A 20,748-nucleotide genomic window follows, 5' to 3' on the forward strand; every position below is an offset into this window, starting at 1 on the left:
TGTTTAGTCTGCGGAAGAGAAGAATGAGGGGGGATTTGATAGCTGCTTTCAACTACCTGAAAGGGGGTTGCAAAGAGGATGGATCTAGACTGTTCTCAGTGGTACCCGTTGACAGAACAAGGAGTAATGGTCTCACGTTGCAGTGGGGGAAATTTAGGTTGGATATTAGGAAAATCCTTTTTTACTCAGAGAGTGGTGAAGCACGGGAATGGGTTACCTAGGGAGGTGGTGGAATCTCCTTCCTTAGAGGTTTTTAAGGTCAGGCTTGACAAAGCCCTGGCTGGGATGATTTAATTGGGAATTGGTCCTGCTTTGAGCAGAGGGTTTACTAGATGACCTCCTGAGGTCCCTTCCAACCCTGATATTCTATGATTCTATGAAAAAAATGTGAGGTTTTTTGCCTAGAAAGTGTTTGAATTCTTTCTCTTACTTTTATCCTAGAAACATCAGGAATGTTAAATTATTTTTCCTGTTTGGTGGAGATCTCTATTGGTGGACCCTGAAAAGTAAAGTGAGATCTTTTGCAGATCTTATTTGAATGGACAGAGATGTGACTCTAGCAAAATTATCTTCTCTCAGGAAAAATGGAGTACATAATTATTGTGAGACCTGATCAGATCAGTGGTCTTCCTAGTCCAGTATCCTGTCTCTGACAGTGCCCATTTTCGGCTGCTTTACAGGAAGGTCTGAGAAACTCTATAATGAAAAACAATGGCATAATCTGCTCAAAGGAAGATGTCCCTTCCTTTCTGTTTATATCAATCACCTAGAGTTTCGTTGTGCCGCATATCATTGTACTGTCTGATCACTTCCCATGTAAAATAGACTGGCAATAACAAAGTTCCTAGTGGGCTTTACAGAGTGTCTTACTCTTCTCCCTTTCTGGCTTTTGAAAACTCTTCAGGGGCTGGCGGTTTGTATGTGTGTGTTGTGAGTGTGGTACATAGGAGGCGTGGTTGGTGTTGTGAATATCATTCTTGTCTTGGTGGAAGGACTCTTTCTGGAGGAAGGTTTTGCAACACTTGTGAAGGGGCTCGAACTCTGCAGTCTTCTGCTCTCTGGAAGTTTGTTCCATAGCCACATCTCTTTGACTGAGACCACTTTGTCCCTGGCTGTCACATGCTTTGTTCTGGACTTTGTGATCTGCATTGGCCCAACTCTCTTGGCATTTTACAGTTTGGAATTTGATCTCTAATGTAACTGGTCTTGAGTCATTAATTGGTCCTAATCTTCAAGCAGTTTTAAAACTGGCATTGGAAATGGACTGGAAGCCAGTGGAGGGACAGTGCCATGGGGTTAACATTTTCATGGCACCCTAAACCATGGAAGAGGTGGACAACTGCACTCCATATCCACTGGAGCTTTGCATTATTCTTACATTCTGCTTCAGACACAGTGAATTACTGTAATCTAGCCTGGAGGTGACAAATGTGTGCATCATTGTGATCAGATCCTCATCTGGGAGGAAAGGGAGGAGTTTCCTAGTGAGCTGGAGGTAAAAAGTGGCATTTTTAGATATTGATGCTACCTGGTCATCCAGGGTTAGTGGGGAGTCTTTGCATCACTTTGATGAATGGACATTGTGTGCCTTCAGTGAGATGGCTCTTTGGTGTTGCTCTTTCCTAGAAACTCCCCCAGATTTACTATCCTCACCAGATTGAAACAGTGTCCCAGCTCATTTTTCAGTGTTTCCCCATTCTGACTAGCGTCACTTCTTGTCCCACATTCTAACCCTCATCAGGTAGTGGTTGATTTACATCCCAAAGCATGAGAGATTAGACTGCCATATAATGTGGATGTTATCATTATTCATGTTTAATCCTCCTAAACCCTTGGCCTTGGTGACATTTTGTGGCAGAGAGTTCCACATGTCAGTTGTTCAATGTGCACAAGTATTTTATTACTTTTTAAATGTAAAGGAAGGAAAAAGAACTTTCTCCCAACAGGCAGCTGACCCGCCAAGAAATGTCTGTACCTACCGCGGTGGATTTGTGGTTCCAGGATTGGACTCCTGAGTCATCTCAGGACTAGTATGTAAATCCGTGGTAGAGATCATCCTTGAACTGAGGGATCACCGATGATGAAATGTACTGCCTTTCGATTTCAATGAATGTTCCTTGTTCTTGTATTATGAAAGAGCACAAACGAGTCCCCAACTGACCTTCTCTATACCATTAATTGTTTTATATGCATTTTATCATATCCCCTCTCTGACTGAAACAGTCCAAGTCTCTTCAATCTCTCTTTATACAGAAGTTTTTCCAGGACTCTAGTCATCCGTGTTGCCTTTCTCTGGAACTCTTCTATTTTGTTGTATCTTTCCTGAGAAGAGGTGACTAGAAATGATCACTGTGTTCAGGGTGCTATGAATCCAGATTCGGGCCTTGTTGTACTGGGTGCTGTAGCAATGCATATGAAGAGGTAGTTCCTGCCTCAGACTGTGCAGTCTAAGAAGACAAGTGACTACAAAGGATGAGGGGACAGGATCACAGTGAAATACATACCATTTTTATGGAGGTTTGCAGCTGTAGGACCTGTTTGGAGAGTGGAAAAAGAGGCTCAATTGAAAGAAACTGAAGGAGTGATCTGAGAGGTAGGAGAATTGTGAGAGGACAACCACAAAAGCCAAGATGGTGAGATTTCAAGGAGTGTTACAGAATTACAGGCTCTCGGTTTGGGCCAAGAAGAGGCAATAGAAATCTTGGGGAGAGCAGTTTCGGTGGAGCTGAGGGGATAGAAGTCAAACTGGAGTGGGGGGTCCAAGATGGAGCTGCAGAAGAGGAACTCTAGACAGTGGTTGCACATGGCATGTTCTCATATTTGGTGGTGAAGGGGAGAAGGAGATAGGGTGGGCAATATTTGGAGAAGCGGGTGGGGTTGAGAGATGGCACTTTCAGCATTCTCATGTTGTGAGGGGAAGGGGTCAGAGGTGAGTGAGATTAAAGAGGAGTGTGAGGGAGGAATGAGGGGGCAAAGGAGGTCATGAGGCAGGAGGGTGATGGATGTGGTCACTGCTGCATGTGGAAGGTTTAGAGGAGGAGAGCAAGTGACAAACCTCTGTCACTGATGAGGGAAAATATAGGAAAAGGAGATACAAAGATTTCGTGGTAGATTTTTGTCAATCTTCTATTTGAAAGAGCAAAATTTTGCATGGAGAGGGTGAGGGAAGGGCGGTTTAAGGAAAGTGTCAGACATAGTGACTAGGTAGCTGGAATGGTGGATGTGGCCAGGTCATCACTCTCCCCTTTCTCCAGATCATTGTTAGATATATTTTAACACTAGTCTTAATATGGATCCTTGGTGGACCTGCTGTTAGACACTTAATCATGGGAAGTGGTTGGTTATTTCTACTTTGTTTCCTCTCTTAGACAGTTTTGATCCATGACAAAAATTTACTGCTCTCCCCATGTTACTTATAATTTATTGGCACTTTCATTAATGACCTATTCACATGTTCTTCTGTATCCTCTGTTTTCCTGACATGCTCAAAGATTGAAGAGGCACAGTTTTCCTTTACAGAAGCTGTGCTTGTTTGTCCCTATAGTATCCTCTCTATCTTGGTGTTGCATATGTCTGTTGCATACCCTTAGAGCCCCGACCAGGGTTATTCTACTACCCGAGATCCACAAACCCGGAAACCCTGGACGCCCTATCATCTCGGGCATTGGCACTCTCACTGAAGGACTGTCTGGATATGTGGACTCTCTACTCAGACCCTGTGCCACCAGCACTCCCAGCTATCTCCGTGACACCACTGATTTCCTGAGAAAACTACAATGCATCGGTGACCTTCCAGAAAACACTATCCTAGCCACCATGGATTTAGAGGCTCTCTACACAAACATCCCACACACAGATGCAATACAAGCTGTCAGGAACAATATCCCTGATGATGCCACTGCACAACTGGTTGCTGAGCTCTGTGCCTTTATCCTCACATGCAACTATTTCAAATTTGATGACAATATATACCTCCAGATCAGTGGCACTGCTATGGGCACCCGCATGGCCCCACAATAATGCCAACACTTTTTATGGTTGACCAAGGAACAACGCTTCCTCAGCTCTCGTCCGCTCATGCCCCTTACTTCCTATGCCTACATTGATGACCATCTTCATCATCTGGACCCTATGGGGAAGGAGACTCTGGAAAGATTCCATCAAAGATTTCAACAGCTTCCACCCTACCATAACCTCAGCCTGGACAATTATCACAGGAGAGTCTCCACTTCCTAGAGCACCCGGTTGCAAATAAATGATGGTCACCGTTACAGCCAGACCTATACCGAAAACCTACGACCGTTGTGCCTACCTCATGCCTCAGCTATCCATCCTGGCGCAACCCACAACCATCCATTTGTCTAACAGCCAAGCACTGAGTAAACCGCATCTCGCTCCAACTCCCTCGACAGAGACAAACACCTACAAAATCTTCACCAACCATTCTCAACTACAATACTCGGCAGCGAGGAAATAAGAAACAGATCAAATGGAGGCCAGATGTGTACCCAGAAGCTTCCTACTGCAAGACAAACCCAAGAAAGAAACGCAAAACAGAAGCTCTACTAGCCATCACATACAGTCCCCAGCTAAAACCCTTCCAACGCATTCATCGAGATCTGGCAACACATCCTGGACAATGATCCTCACTTCACAGGCCTTGGGTTGGACAGCCAGTCGTCCCCGCAGACAGCCTGCCAACCTGAAGCATACTCACCAGTAAACTGCACGACCGTACCATAGTAACTCCGACTCAGGAACAATCCATTGCAACAAACCTAGATGCCAACTATGCCCACTATTTAACACCAGCGACCATCACAGGACCTAAAACCGATCAAGCACACACCGCATCACCGTTCATTCACCTGCACGTCACCAATGTAATAATACGCCTTTCAATATGCCAGCAAGGCCCCCTCTGCTATGGTACAATCGGCCAAACTGGAAGTCCCTACGGAAAAGATAAATGGACACGATCAGATATTAGGAATGGCAATATTACAAAAACTGTAGGAGAACATTTCAATCTCCCCTGGACAAAATAGCAGATTTTAAAAGGTAGCCATCCTCACAAAAAAAACTTCAGGGACCAGACTGTCAGAGAAACTTGCTGAGCTTCAGTTATCTCATGCAATGACACATCAGCTCGGATTAAATAAAGGACTGTGAATGGCTAGCCAACTACAAAAGCAGTTTCTCCTCCCTTGCTGTTCACACCTTCAACTGCTAGAAGAGGGGCCTCATCCTCTCTGACTGAACTAACCTCGTTATCTCTAGCCTGCTTCTTGCTTGCAATATATACCTGCCTCTGGAAATTTCCACTACATGCATCCGATGAAGTGGGTATTCACCCATGAAAGCTTATGCTCCAATATGTCTGTTAGTCTATAAGGTGCCACAGGACTCTTTGCTACTTTTACAGATCCAGACTAACGTCTACCCCTCTGATACATAAGTCTGTAGTTATCTCTTCAGCTGCTTTACATAGTACTGAAGTAAAACTTGCTGGTCTGTAATTTCCAGGATCACTCTTAGGGCTGGACAGAAAGACGTTTGCTACTTTTCAGTCCCCTGGCATAATAATTTATTTTTAATGAGTGCATATTTTTGGTAGTAGCTCATCCACTTCATCCTTAAGCTCCTTCTGAACTCCTGGATGTACGTGCTGCTGGTTAATTTATCAGTGTCTCCTTTGACACCGCAGTCTCTGACAGTGCTACGTTTACCTTTTCTGTGATGTCCTTGTCCTCTGTGATTGCTTAATCTGGTGATTCAGTGGAACCACCAATTTTTTTGTGGGCTTCCTATTTCTGATGTACTTAAATTATGTCTTTGGCTATTTGTTCTTCCAATTCTGTCCTTAATTAAAGAGGAAGTTACAGAAGTGATTACATGCTGTAGTTTATGCCTGGCTTGGGCTGGATTTCCATTTTTCTGATGGATGCTTGCTTTGATTTGCATAACTTCTTGAACCTTGCCAGTTAGCCATAACGGCTTAATTTTTTGCTTTCCAGCTTCTTTTTTGTTTGGGGGCATACAAGTCTTCTGTATTTGTTACAGTTATTTAGTTTAGTTATTCTGAGACTAAAGGTTTCCTTAAGTTTCCTCACTTCTGACTTTTTAGGTGAGTTAAATCCCTCTTTATAGTTTTTGATGTTCTTCCCATGATAATATTGAAGAAATTATCTTCTGATCACTTTTGCTTCAATTTCTCAGCTACAGTTACTTCCTGAACCAACTCCTAAACATAACCTCTCCTCTGTTCACTTTGGAGTTAGCTGTTCCAAGAAGCAATCATTTAAGCTGTTGAAAAATAGCAGTTTAAGTTTTCAGAAGTGGGTAATAATTTTTTGAGTGCACAACTTGATGCATCTTAGAGGTCCCTGCCTTTCAGACAGTGCTGAGCACCCACTCTTTTAAAGTCTCTCTTTAGGCATCCAAAATCACTAGTCACTTAGCAAATGTAGACCTTCTCTACCATGTGTTCTGATGTGAAACTGACCAGTGTGCAGTGAAATAGGCAAGATCTGAATTTCTGATGTAAAATAAAAAACAAACCCACACACGGGGGGAGGGATAGATCAGTGGTTTGAGCATTGGCCTGCTAAACCCAGGGTTGTGAGCTCAATCCTTGAGGGAGTCATTTAGGGAACGGGTGTGTTTTCAAAAACAGACAAACAAAAAACTGAGGATTTGTCCTGCTTTGAGTGGAGAGTTGAACTAGATGATTTCCTGAGTTCCCTTCCAACCCTGATATTCTATGATTTTTTGACATTCTTCATAGAATCCGAAAAAGGATACTAACCCAATCTTTTTTTTTCTTAGCAGGTCTCCTTTAAAAAGGGGTAAGGGTAAACTTGCCTCATCCACATCTCCTTTGTGCTATGCATTGTATGGTGCATTCTCCTTATATCATCTTCCCTATTTGGGGTCCCTGAATTGGTGGTCACCTTGTGTTGTCTGTGTGTAGGACCTCATGTCAGTGCTCCCCTCTTCCCTTGCCACATGCCACGTCTTTCCCCCTACACTGATGCTGTGCCTGGTATATGACTTTCCTCATCTCAGTGTGTGTCTGGTACATAGCCTCCCCCTCCAGTGGGGTGTGTGTGAGAGAGACAGGTGTTACTTCATCCCTCCTCTTGTACCTTGTCTCATGTGGTGTCCCCATGTGCTGTCTGATTGAAATGATCAAATTAGGGTGATGCTTTTGGAAGTGGTTCGGCTAACTTTAGTATTTTCTTTTTTAGTAACTAAGGAAGTTGTTGCTATGGGGACTGGAACTAAATGCATTGGCCATACAAGAATGAGGAAAACTGGTAAGTATCATGTAGAAACTAAACTACCGATCTTGGCCTTTTCATTACTTGTCACTGGTATGAGCTCAGCCTCCTGAAATGCAACAACAGTACAAGACAAAGTCCCAACATTACCAGCTAGGTTTGCTGCACTGAGCTCCCACTGTCCACAGCCCTTAAGAGGAACTGACAAAAGCCATACAAATTGACATTGTCAGGTAGTGTAGGTCCCAAATGTACTCCATGTTTACAAAAACAACAGAAAAGGCAAATCTTGTTTTCTAGTCTGATTCCTTCAGAGCCTATTGTGAAAAACACCACAGTAACCAAGCTCCAGAGGAGTGAGAGAAAACCCCTCTTATTTAGCTGTGATCAGCAGCTAGATACTGCACTGATTTCTCTATAAGTAACTGAGAGCTGCTGTGAGAAGTTATTCATCCTGTCTCCTCCCTTACTATGCATATTCATAACAGAGGAGGACCAGACTGCACTTGACTACTCCTCTTTGCAGAGTGGAGAGGCCACAGAGACTCATGTCAGGGAGGAGACATGGCCAAGAGCCTTTCAATACAAGCCTCTTTACCTCTATCTCTGGATTCCGGGGAAGACAAAGTATAGCAAGAAAAGAGAGCAGGTCTGGCAAAGCTGTTTCTGTGCTCTATAGTGCATTTTGCATATAAACACATTTTAACTTAATTTTTTTTATTGCATTGATTGCAACCCATATGATGTCTTGTAAGATCTAAAGGGTGAAATTTACCAGACAATATGAGTGAAATTGAGTAGGTTTTTTCATCATCTAAGTTGAGTGCAATGAAACTTAAACAAAGAGTACCACAGTTGAAAAGTCAACTAGATTTTAAAATTAAATTTTGCTTTAATAATCTCAGGTAGCATTGGTAGCCCGACAAATCTGTTAAGAGAATAAGGAAAGTTTCTTTGGTGCTATTAGCAATCTCAAAACATAGTCTAAGGCAAAAAGACAGCTAGAATGTATATGCATTTTGTGATATTTAAGTTTAATAATTTAATAAAGTGCAAGAGATTACGGGGAAATGCATTATATAGTACAGTGATGGAAGTGCATATGATTGCATTAAAATGTAAAGAAAGCAAGGATATGTGCTTTAAAGTGCATTACATAGATATGAGATTGGCAAAAAGGACATTTCTGAGAAGCTAAATGGTTTCTTTGCATCATTCTTCACCTTCAAAAAGGAGATTCCTACCCCATATCTGCTGTTTCCTGGTAACAAAGAGGAGGTAGTCTCAGATCTTGAGATGACAGGAGAAGAGATGCTAGAGCAAATCAGTAATATTAAATGCATTAAGTCACCAGGCCCAGACGGTCTGTCATCAAGTTCTGAAGGAGCTCAAATATGAAGTATCTGAACTGCTTACAAAAATATGCAATCTTTCATTAAAAACAGCTACTGTTCAAGAGACTTGGAGGGTAGCAAATGTACTTTAAAAAAGGCTCTAGGGCAGGGGTTCTCAACCTGTTTCTTTCTGAGACCCCCTCAACATGCTATAAAAATTTCAGGGCCCAGCGAGGGAGGTAGGGGACTTGGGGCTCTAGGCCAGGGGTAGGCCCTCGGCATAGGCATAGTTTGACTTCTGTTTTTTGGGGGGGAAGGGGCCAGCAGGGCTTGGCCAGCTCTGTATAGTGGGGCCAGGAAGGCAGTGCCACCTCTACCCCCTGACTCACCTCAGCAGGCCACCCAGCCTGTCTGGATTGGGTGTGATGGGGCTTCAGCTCAAAAAGTTTGAAAACCATGCAGGGTGCAGGGAGGGGATAGCGAGGGGCTGGGTGCAGGCAGAGGGGTAGTTCAGGATGCAGGCAGGGGGGTAGTTAGGGGCTGTGTGGGCAGGGGTAGCAAGGAGCTGTGTGCGGGCAGGGGGGTGGTGCAGGGTTACAGTGCGGGAGTAACTAGGAGCTGTGTGCCAGGAGGCCTCGCCTGTGGTCACTGCTCCCCAAGGGCTCTGCCGGCCAGAGCAGGAGTCCTCCTGTCTGGGTGGCTATTACCAGCTGTGTGAGCTGAGGAGCAGCAGCAACCCCAGGCACCAGCAACAGTGGCAGATGGGAGAATGCTGTGGCTCCTGCTCCATGGTACCAGCCAGAGCAGTAGCTTCCCACACTGCCCAACTCTGGCTTCTCGCCTCTGACCTGGCCAAGGGGTGGGGCGTCAGTGGCGGGGAGAGAAAGAGGGGTATATAGAATCATAAAATATCAGAGTTGAAGGGACCTCAGGAGGTCACCTAGTCCAATTCCCTGCTCAAAGCAGGACCAGTTCCCAACTTAATCATCCCAGCTAGGGCTTTGTCAAGCCTGACCTTAAAAACCTCTAAGGAAGGAGATCCACCACTTCCCTAGGTACCCATTCCAGTGCTTCACCATCCTCTGAGTGAAAAAGTTTTTCCTAATATCCAACCTAAACTCCCCCCACTGCAACTTGAGACCGTTACTCCTTGTTCTGTCATCAGGTACCACTGAGAACAGTCTAGATCCATCCTCTTTGGAACTCCCTTTCAGGTAGTTGAAAGCAGCTATCAAATCCCCCCTCATTCTTTTCTTCTGCAGACTAAACAATCCCAGTTCCTCAGCCTCTCCTCATAAGTCATGTGCGCCAGCCCCCTAATCATTTTTGTTGCCCTCCGCTGGACTCTTCCAATTTTCCACATCCTTCTTGTAGTGTGGGGCCCAAAACTGGACACAGTACTCCAAATGAGGCCTCACCATGTCGAATAGAGGGGAATGATCACGTCCCTCGATCTGCTGGCAATGCCCCTAACTATACAGCCCCAATGCTGTTAGCCTTCTTGCAACAAGGGCACACTGTGACTCATATCCAGCTTCTGGTCCAGTGCAACCCCTAGGTCCTTTTCTGCAGAGCTGCTTTTAGCCATTTGGTCCCAGTCTGTAACAGTGAATGGGATTTTCCGTCCTAAGTGCAGGACTCTGCACTTGTCCTTGTTGAACCTCATCAGGTTTCTTTGGCCCAGTCTCTAATTTGTCTAGGTCCCTCTGTATCCTATCCCTACCCTCCAGCGTATCTACCACTCCTCCAAGTTTCGTGTCATCTGCAACTTGCTGAGAGTGCAGTCCATGCCATCCTCCAGATCATTAATGAAGTATTGAACAAACCACCTTGGGCACTCTGCTTGAAACCGGCTGCCAACTAGACATGGAGCCGTTGATCACTACCCGTTGAGCCCGACGATCTAGCCAGCTTTCAATCCATCTTATAGTCCATTCATCCAGCCCATAATTCTTTAACTTGCTGGCAAGAATACTGTGGGAGACCGTATCAAAAGCTTTGCTAAAGTCAAGGAATAACACATCCACTGCTTTCCCCTCATCCACAGACCCAGTTATCTCCTCGTAGAAGGCAATTAGGTTAGTCAGGCGTGACTTGCCCTTGGTGAATCCACACTGACTGTTCCTGATCACTGCTCTCCTCTAAGTGCTTCAGAATTGATTCCTTGAGGACCTGCTCCATGATTTTTCCAGGGACTGAGGTGAGGCTGACTGGCCTGTAGTTCCCCGGCCTCCTCCTTCCCTTTTTAAAAGACGACAACTACATTAGCCTTTTTCCAGTCATCCGGGACCTCCCCCGTTCGCCATGAGTTTTCAAAGATATGTGGAGCTGCTCCTGGGACTGCCCTATTGTGGCATTGCAGTGGGGGTGGCGGGGTGGGAACCAGTGCTCAGAGTTTCAGCCCCACAGTTCAGGGTTTCAGCCCTGTGGCGGGGGGCGCAGAGGCACGGGGTTTCAGCCCTGCGGCAGGAGGCGCCGGGGCTCAGGGTCTGGGCTTCAGCCTTGGGGTCCCGCGGTCCCCTGAAAGGGCTTACATACTCCCATGGGGCCACGGACCCCCTGGTTGAGAACCACTGCTCTATTAGGTAATTTGGGGTAATATAGACCAATTAACTTGACATGTATACCTGGCAAATTAGTTCTGTTTTTAAATTTTTGATTCAACCAACAAAACACCTAGAAGATCATGATTTAATAGGGTCTAGTCAGCATGGATTCTGCAGAGGAAAATCATCTAATCTCTTTAGAATTTCTTGAACATATCAATAAAGTAACGGATAAAGGGGAAATGTTGGCCTCATTTATTTAGCCTTTCAAAAGGGTCCCTCACTAGAGGCTATTAAAGAAGCTAAGTAGTTATGGTGTGAGAGGCATAGTATTGTGAATCAAAAGCTATCTAGGAGATAGAAAGGAAAATGGACTAAATGGTCAGTTTTCATCATTGAAAAAGATTAACAGTGGGGCCTCAAGATTCTGTACTAGGTCCCGTGTTTAATATTAAATAATCTCAAAACTAGGTGAGTGCTGAGGTAGCAAAATTTTGGACTATCTGGGCATCACTGTAGACTGCTTAGACACCTCTGCATCAAAAAAGCAAACAAGGTTCGGATGCATGAGGAATGGCATGGAGAATACCAAAAATAGTATTTCTTTATATAAATCAGTAATGTGACCTGTGCAGTACTGGGTCCACACTCCCATCTCAAAAACAATATTTCAGAATGGGAGGGGTTTCAGAGAAGAGCAAACATGATGAAGACCCTGAAAAAGTCACATGAAGAGAGACTGAAAAGATTGGTATTGTTTACCTTAGAGAGGAGATGATTAAGAGGGGACATGATAAAAATAATAAAATAATGAATGGTCTATACAAGGAAGAGCAGGAGCTTCTGTTGTTCTTGTCTAATAGGAACAAAGGAACAGTCAATGAAATCAAAAGGTAGTAAATTAATAACTCATAAAAGGAAATACGCTTTCACACAACGTGCAATTACAGTGTGGCAGTCAGTGCTGCAAGGAGTAATTTGAAGTCAAGAACTTTAGATTTAAAAAGGGATTGGACATCTATATGGATATCAAGACCTATCCAGAGGTCATATTCTAAAATTAATTATGCCTAATTTTGGAAGGATTATTTAACCTTGTGGTTCAGACCTTAAGTCAATCTCTAACTAGTAAAGACTAGGATGAGATCTATGTAGGGGAGAGATATTACCCATGTATGTCTACTGCAGGTCTCTTACACCTTGATTTGAAACAGCTAGTTCTGGACACTGAGAGAGAGAGAGAGAGAGAGAATACTGGACTAAATAGACTTTGGTCTGGTCCACTATGGAAATTTCCATGATCCTCATACATGGGTAAAATCTTTACAATTTTTGATTCTGAAACAGGAAATTAATTAGACTCACCTATAGATATTTCACTGTAACATTTGTAGTAACTCAAATTTATTTCTGTACATTAATATTTCCAGCACTTTTATGTTCCTAGAACAGGTGGAGGCTTTCTGATGGTCTAAAGCTTTCTAAGATTGAATTTTTGTAGACAAGAGTCGTCATCCTCTGAATCAGACACACAAAATTCCTCCCGCACCTATTTTATCAGAAGAAATTTTGCTTGTAACAGGCAAAATGCATTCAAATTTAGTAAATATTTCAGTTCTCTTCAGTAAATATATCCCAGATCTATTAGCAGCCTTTAGTATATTAACAAGGACTCATTATCAAATGTCAAAACATCACCAATTTTCATCCTATCGACACTGAATGTTACCTTCTCTAACATTAGTAGAGGAACATTCTAACTTTTATTTACGTTGTTAACAGATGATCCAACCAGCCTCTGCTGTTTTTAAAACCATCCTGAAGCATTAGCTCTGAGAATTCCTTGGCTTTTGTCTGGAATGCTGTGTTTCTTAGTGTCTTACCCGTTGGCTGTTTTTTAAAGGAGGGCAGTTAAGGAGATCACTGAAGATACAGCTCTGCAATCCTAAATGCTTTTGGAAGTTCATTTCCAGTGGGCCCACATCCAGTGTGGTGAATAAATTTTTTGTTTCCCAGTGTGCACACCCATATACTCCATATCACTGTTACAAATGCCTGCTCTGAATGCTGTGGAATGAGATTGTTACAGGTCTCCCATTCAAGTACTGTCCCAGTCCTGCTTACCTTGTAGGGTCTGACTGGATCATAGCCCAAAGAGGTGTGGCTTTAGGTGATGGTCCTCTGGGTTAGTAGTGTGCGGCAAGAGTCACTGCACCATGGTGCAGGAGTGTGACAGTAAGCATTTATGGTAAATGAGTTGTTTTAATACCATAGGATAGTCTAGTTCAGACAACTGCACTTATACTAGTGTCAGACCCACAAAATGCTGGGGCAGGACTGACAGACTGCACAAGTCTACCTCATTAGATGGTGCTCTACTTGTTGCATGTGACTTTTTCCTTCTGTCTGGTCCACAGTAATGTTGGATTATTTAATTTTTTTTGGATGCTGCTGCAGGGGATATTCTCAACGACAGTCATGCTGAAGTCATTGCCAAGAGGAGTTTCCAGAGGTGAGACGTTAAGCCCCTTGTGGTGTCATCTGTTTAGTGGTCTGTTTGGGCTCATCCACTTTCCTCAGGACGTTTATGCTATTGTAATGTAAATGCATGTGTCCTTCACCTGTAACATTTGGAACACAGCCCCTTTCCCCTCTCCAATGAGCTAAGCTGTGCAAGAAGAGAATGGGAGAGGCTAACACCTCTCATGTTCCTTCCACAGGCAATATGTTTCTGTCCTGTGCACAGGTCTGTTTTTTTCCCCCTTTAGGGCCCCTCTCCTGTCCTACATACCCAGGCTTCTTCCTGCTCATTGTATACAGACTTTGCAAAAATAGCTCTTCACATGGGGCTGGTTCCAGGTCTTTTGGGCTCACTATGAAGCTTCTGATCAGACAGCAGGTGTCCTTGTGGAGACTTTTTTGGATCCTATCTGCCTACAGAAGACTAACCAGCCACTTGACTCACTGTAGTGCATTTCAGTGTCAACTGCCTAGAGGTTTGTGGGTAGAGCCCTGCAAATCCACAGATATCCATGAACCATTTTTTGCGGATTGTGGCTGGATGCAGATCCAAATTTTATATATTTAGAGCCCTGCAAATCTACGAATATCCACAGTCCACTTTTGTGGATCATGGATTGGATGTGGATACAAATTTTGTATTAGTGCAGGGCTCCATTTGTGGACCTTAATTTATTATCTTTACTTCTTCCTCTGTCCTAAGTTAAGGAAGTGATTCTCAGTAACCCTTTTTTGCCCTCCAGGTATCTCATCCACCAGCTGTGGCTGGCAGTCTCACACCAACAGGGCAGCATCTTCAGCCCAGGGACTGAGATTGGGAAATGGAAACTCAAACCACACATCACCTTTATTTTTTTCTGCAGCCATACCCCTTGTAAGTACATAAGAGCCAATCACTCATGTTCTTATCCCTACCTGGTGCATCTGAGCCAGCTACCCCAACCATGGCTGAGAGAGGGTGAGCCAGCCTCCTTCATATCAGTAACATATGCAGTGGATCAGCATTGGCCTGCCAAATTGGTGCACTGCACTTTCTACTCTATTGGGTATATTGATATGGGAAGGGAGCATATGTATAAGCCAGTACCTGGCTCAGTACATACAAGTGCTTCAGTCTCCCCTGATTAAATAGAGACATGGGCCACCATTTTCTTGCCCCAAAACTAGCATCTGCCAGTGGTTCTGTCATACTAAAAGCTTGTCATTTTTCCTTGTTGCTTTGCTTTACCTGCCTACTCACCTCTCATAGGGAGCCCAAGTGCATTTATTATACTCTGTTGGCTAAAAATTATTTTATTCTCCAATCCCCCCCCAAAATCCAAAAAATTAGTAGGATATTTTTATAAAATGAAATCCAAAACCCATGCTGTATGACTTGCTTCACAGCAGATTTATTCCCCCAACATAAAAAGATGCAGTGTCCACAATGACAATGTTGCAATTCTAGAAGTGAAACCCAAGAACACGAGTCCCCAAGTTACTAAGTAGTTAAGCCTATTGATGTTTCATGTGTGCCCTTAGATACAGATACACTTTTGTCCCAGGTTTTCCTTTTTGAAGACTGACCCTACTACAAAGGTTTCACTAAAACATTCCAAATATGCTAAAACATGCTTGACTGAGAAGGAACTGGCATGGTCAGAGTGCAGACCTTCTAAAAAGCAACAAACAGTTAATTTACATCCATTATTTTCCACCATTTTGATTCAACAAACTGATCCAATCTTCTTCACTAACATAGATTTGGGACAGGAATTTGCATCTTCAAATCGAAGTGCAGGAAGAGAAGGAAGGGTACTTAGGGTTATGTTCTGTCAGCTATGTATCAGCCCCTTCCTGTTCTAGGCGTGACCCGGAGTGCCTCGCTGAGAATGCTATGATCAGGGTAGACGACAAAAAGGAGAGCAGATTCTCCAAAAACTGGTGGTTAACACTGAAATTAGACTCACCAACCAGTCAAACTGCTCCTGTTTCCCCCACACTGGTTATCAAGAAGCTAAAAAGAAATCACACAGCCCCCTTTATTGCATTCCAGTTCTCTGGCTCCCAGTCACATAGGTCCAGTACAGTGAGAAGTTATTTAAAAACTCTGTTTACTATACAAAATGTTCTTCTGACACCAAAGAGCCAGCCACATTACCAGGTCAATATTAGTGCTGCCAGCCAATCCTTTAGAGTCTAAAACTAAAGGTTTATTAGAAAAGAACAAGAAGAGTTGTTAAATGGTTAATCATATAAATAAACATATATATATTTTTATATATAGAGGGAGGGAGACTTCAAAGTCCATATACCAGGTTCTTAGCAGTATTGGTGAGTTTTCTGGGTTGAAAGTCCCTCTGAACACATCCATAGCTTGGATGGTTCATTCAGTCCTTTGTTCAGAGCTTCAGTTTGTAGAAAAGTTGCTTTGGAGGTAAGAAGCAGGATTGAAGACAAAACGGAGAAGATGCAGCTGCCCTTTATATTCCTTTTGCCATTTGGCTTGTACTTTCTGTGTCCTAAACACAAGTTTCACTACACATAGCATGGAAAAGCCTTAGGGCCCATCTACCTGGGGGAGGGATAGCTCAGTAGTTAGAGCATTGGCCTCCTAAATCCAGGGTTGTGAGTTCAGTCCTTGAGGGGGCCATTTAGGGATCCAGGCAAAAAAACCCAAAATCTGTCAGGGACAGTACTAGTGAGGGCAGGGGACTGGACTCAATGACCTTTCAAGGTCCCTTCCAGTTCTGTGAGATCGGTATATCTCCATTTAAGCTTTGCAAACAGAGGCTGCTAACAGGGAGTTTCGCAGGGGAGTGGGAAGGGGGCAGGGGCTCCTTGCTGTTCTTTTAAAACTGTAAACTAAACTACATTCAAAACTTCTTGATTTAAACAAAACCCTTTCATTAACTAGGGGACAATGCAGGCAGAAGCCCAGCAGCAGAGTGGGGGCTATCCAGTTTATTGCGCTGAGTGTAGCTTGCATGATTACCTGCACTGTGGGTGGGTGGCATATGTGTGCATTTGGTGCAAGTAGCTCCTGGCCCTCAGAGACCACGTACGAGCTTTGGAGGCGAGGGTGGCGGAACTGGAGGAGATAAGGGAGGCAGAGTGGGATGTTGATGAGGCTTTCTGGGACACTAGAATTGTCCCACCTCCGGTCAGACAGCCCCTGTGCTGTTGAGGAGGGTGAAAGGCCCAGGGAAGCATAGCAGTCAATGGAAGCAGAGAGAAACCTTCCCATGGTTGGGACCCTCCTTCCAGATGGTGCTGGGGTTGCCTCTCACACTGAGGTTACCTCTCCGGGGGAGGGAACTCCAGTCACTAGGAAAAGGCAGGTGTTAGTAATGGGAGATTCGATCATTAGAAATGTAGATAGCTAGGTTTGTGATGACCGGGAGAACTGTATAGTGACTTGCCTGCCTGGTGTGAAGGTTGTGGATCTCTCAAGGCATCTGGATAGACTTATGTGTAGTGCTGGGGAGGAGCCGATGGTTGTGGTACATGTAGGTACCAGTGACATAGGGAAGGATAGGAGAGAGGTCCTGGAGGCCAAATTTAGGCTGCTAGGGAAGAGACTGAAATCCAGGACCTCTATGGTGGCGTTCTCAGAAATGCTCCCAGTTCCAGGCGCAGGGCCAGGTAGGCAGGCAGAGCTTCAGTGTCTCAATGCGTGGGTGAGACGATGGTGTAGAGGAGAGGGGTTTAGATTCATTAGGAACTGGGGAAACTTTTGGAATGGGGGAGCCTATACAGGAAGGATGGACTCCACCTAAACCAATGTGGAATCAGACTGCTGGCACTAAACATTAAAATGGTTGCAGAGCAGTTTTTAAACTAGGAGATGAGGAAAAGTCAACCGCTGCAGAGGAGCATGTGGATCGGACAGAGACTTCTCTTAGCTGAGAGTCTATTGATAGAGATTCTCTAGGTTACAGTCAGGAGCAGAGGATGGAAGAGGATAATGTAAGGGCCAGATCAGACGAGAAACATTCACATAAAGAATCGGAAACATCAGAAAAAGGCAGACAAATGAACAGTGATACGTTTTTAAAGTGCTTATACACAAATGCTAGAAATCTAAACAATAAGATGGATGAACTAGAGTGCCTCATGATAAAGGAGGATATTGATATAATAGGCATCACAGAAACCTGGTGGACTGAGGACAATCAATGGGCCACAATCATTCTGGAGTACAAAATATATCGGAAAGACAGAACAGGTCGTGTATGTGTGTGGAGGGGGAGGAGTGGCACTATATGTGAAAGAAAATGTAGAAGCAAATGAAGTAAAAATCTTAAGTGAATCCACATGTTCCATAGAATCTCTATGGATAGCAATTTCATGCTCTAATAAGAATATAACATTAAGGATCTATTATTGACCACCTGATCAGGACAGTGATAGTGATGATGAAATGCTAGGGAAATTAGAGAGGCTATCCAAATTAAGAACTCAATAATAGAGGGGGATTTCAGTTATCCCATATTGACTGGGAACATGTCATCTCAGGACGAAATGCAGAGACAAAATTTCTGATACTTTAAATGACTGCTTCTGGAGCAGCTGGTACGGGAACTCACAAGGGGAGAGGCAACTCTCGATTTAGTCTGAGTGGAGCGCAGGAGCTGGTCTAAGAGGGAACTATAACAGGAAGCTTGGAAATAGGACCCTTCCATTCTGAAATTACCATATTCTACTTGTCCTGTCTTTAAACCAGTTCTCATCCATAAAGACCTTCTTTTATCCCATGACAGCTTAGTACGTAAGAGCCTTTGGTGAAGACCTTCAAAGGTTTCTGGAAATCCAAGTCCATGTCCATCGGATCCCCTTTGCATGTTGTTGAGCCCTCGACGCAAAAGCTTAGTAGATTAGGTAGAGGATTTCCTTTCCAGATCATGCTTGTCGAGCATAATTTTCTTTTGTTGACATTTGTTCTTTACTATGTGTCTTCGACTAATTTGCCTGGTCAGCGTTGACGACCAGCGTAATTGCCGGTACCTCTAGTAGCCTTTTAATATTGTTGTTACAGCTATCTTCCAGGGTAGGGTACACGGAGCCTATTTAAGGACAGGTACAACTATATAGTTCCGCAACTTCACATTGACTTCTTTCAGAATCTTGGTTGAATTGCCATTGTGTCCGTGATCTGTTAGTTAAGTTTATCGATTGATTCCAAAACCTCTCTCCAAGTGCATTACATCTTGACAGTGCCTCAGATTTGTCACCTACAAACTGGCCAGGATGGAATCCTCTACGTCCCAAGCCAATGACGATGAAGCAAAGAATCCATTTGTTTCTCCCATGCTATATGCTTTATATCTTTTGTATACCTGTAATCATCCGGTGCCCATGTTTGTGTTTACAGGCTTGCTTCTGATGTACTTAAAACATTTTTTACCTTTTGAGTTTTGCTAGCCGTTCTTAACTTCTTTGGTTTTCTTTATACATTTTTCACTTAATTTGGCTGTTATGCTCCGTTCTATTTTCACTAGATTGACTCCACGTTTTAAAGTAAGTCTTTATCTACATGTTTTCTTTACACAGCTTAGTTAGACTAGTGGCTCTTTTCAGTATCTTTTACTGTGTTTCTTAATGGTATAACATTAAGTTGAGTCTCATTATGTTTAACAAAGCCCAGCGATGCAGGACTTTCACTTAGTCACTGTACTTTAGTTCGGTTTAACAACCACCATTTCATAGTTCCCACTTTTTGAAATTAAATGCACAAAACAGGGGCACGCGTGACAATTGTCATCCCACCAACCAGGGATGTAAAGTGATATTAATGGGCCATATTTCCAACGTCTATTAGTGACCCTCTGCCAGCCCTCGTCTCCACCAGGATAAATCATGAAGATCTCTCCCCTGTCGGTCCCAAGTACCACTGCTCCAAGAAGCAGTCATTTAAAGTAATCAAGATTTGTGCGCATTCGTCCTGAGTGAGACATTCCCAGTCAATATGGGAAATGAAATCCCACACTAATATAGACTTCTTAGTGATAGCTCTCCTAATTTCTTAGATTTCATACCACACTACACTGCCTATCAGGTCGTGACAACAACCCTACATTATATCTATATAGAGCATAGAAATCATCCAAAAACTAAGTGATTGGGCAACAAAATGGCAAATGGAATTTAATGTGAATAAATGTAAAGTAATGCACATTGGAAAAAATAACCCCAACTATACATCCAATATGATGGGGGCTAATTTAGCTACAACAAATCAGGAAAAAGATCTTGGAGTCGTCGTGGATAGTTCTCTGAAGATGTCCATGTAGTGTGCAGAGGCAGTCAAAAAAGCAAACAGAATGTTAGGAATCATTAAAAAGGGGATAGAGAATAAGAAGGAGAATATATTATTGCCCTTGTATAAATCGATGGTACACTCACATCTTGAATACTGCTTACAGATGTGATCTGCTCACCTCAAAAAAGATACACTGGCACTAGAAAAGGTTCAGAGAAGGGCAACTAAAATGAGTAGGCGTTTGGAATGGGTCCCATATGAGGAGAGATTAAAGAGGCTAGGACTTTTCAGCTTGGAAAAGAGGAGACTAAGGGGTGATGTGATAGAGCAGGGGTCAGCAACCTATGGCACGCGTGCCAAACGTGGCACGCATGCCAATTTTTAATGGCACGCGGGGTGGGCTGAGCTGCTCAGCCCGCCGCTGTTCTGGCGCTTTCTGCCGCCGGCTCCTGCCAGCTGGGGACCCTCTGTCAGTCCCACTCAGCACCCACTGCCGGCTTGGGGGAAGGAACCCCAGGCTGGCAGGGAGCTGAGACCCCAGCTGGTAGGAGCCTGCGGCTGAAACTCCAGAGCGGCGGCAGGCTGAGCCGCTCAGCCTGCTGCCGCTCTGGGGTTCCCGCTGCTGGCCCCTTGCCAGCTGGGTCCTGCCCTGCGGCAGCCCCACTTACCTTGCACGGGCGCCCTTCCAGACAGGGTCCAGGCCTGCGGCCCTGCTCAGCCCTACTGGGCCCAGCTCACTCACCTCAGCTGCCAATCTGGGGTTCCAGTTGCTGACCTCCTGCCAGCCTGGGTCTAGATCTCCACCCTTGCTCAGCCTGCTTTGT

At 44.1% G+C, this 20,748-nt stretch overlaps 1 protein-coding gene across 2 annotated transcripts in view; it reads left to right on the forward strand.

The window, feature by feature from the left end:
- The first annotated feature begins 451 nt into the window (after positions 1-451).
- Positions 452-20,748, forward strand: part of ADAT1 (adenosine deaminase tRNA specific 1) — a 42,786-nt gene continuing 22,489 nt past the window's right edge. For both annotated transcript variants that reach the window (XM_075073704.1, XM_032796388.2), the window contains exons 1-4: positions 452-506; positions 7,251-7,319; positions 13,621-13,675; positions 14,427-14,557. In XM_075073704.1, coding sequence (XP_074929805.1) covers positions 7,271-7,319; positions 13,621-13,675; positions 14,427-14,557 — 235 coding nt within the window. In that variant the 5' untranslated portion in view covers positions 452-506; positions 7,251-7,270. The remainder of the gene's footprint in view (positions 507-7,250; positions 7,320-13,620; positions 13,676-14,426; positions 14,558-20,748) is intronic.

Source organism: Chelonoidis abingdonii, chromosome 19 (genome assembly GCF_003597395.2).
Source record: "Chelonoidis abingdonii isolate Lonesome George chromosome 19, CheloAbing_2.0, whole genome shotgun sequence".
Classification (NCBI taxonomy): Eukaryota; Metazoa; Chordata; order Testudines; family Testudinidae; genus Chelonoidis; species Chelonoidis abingdonii.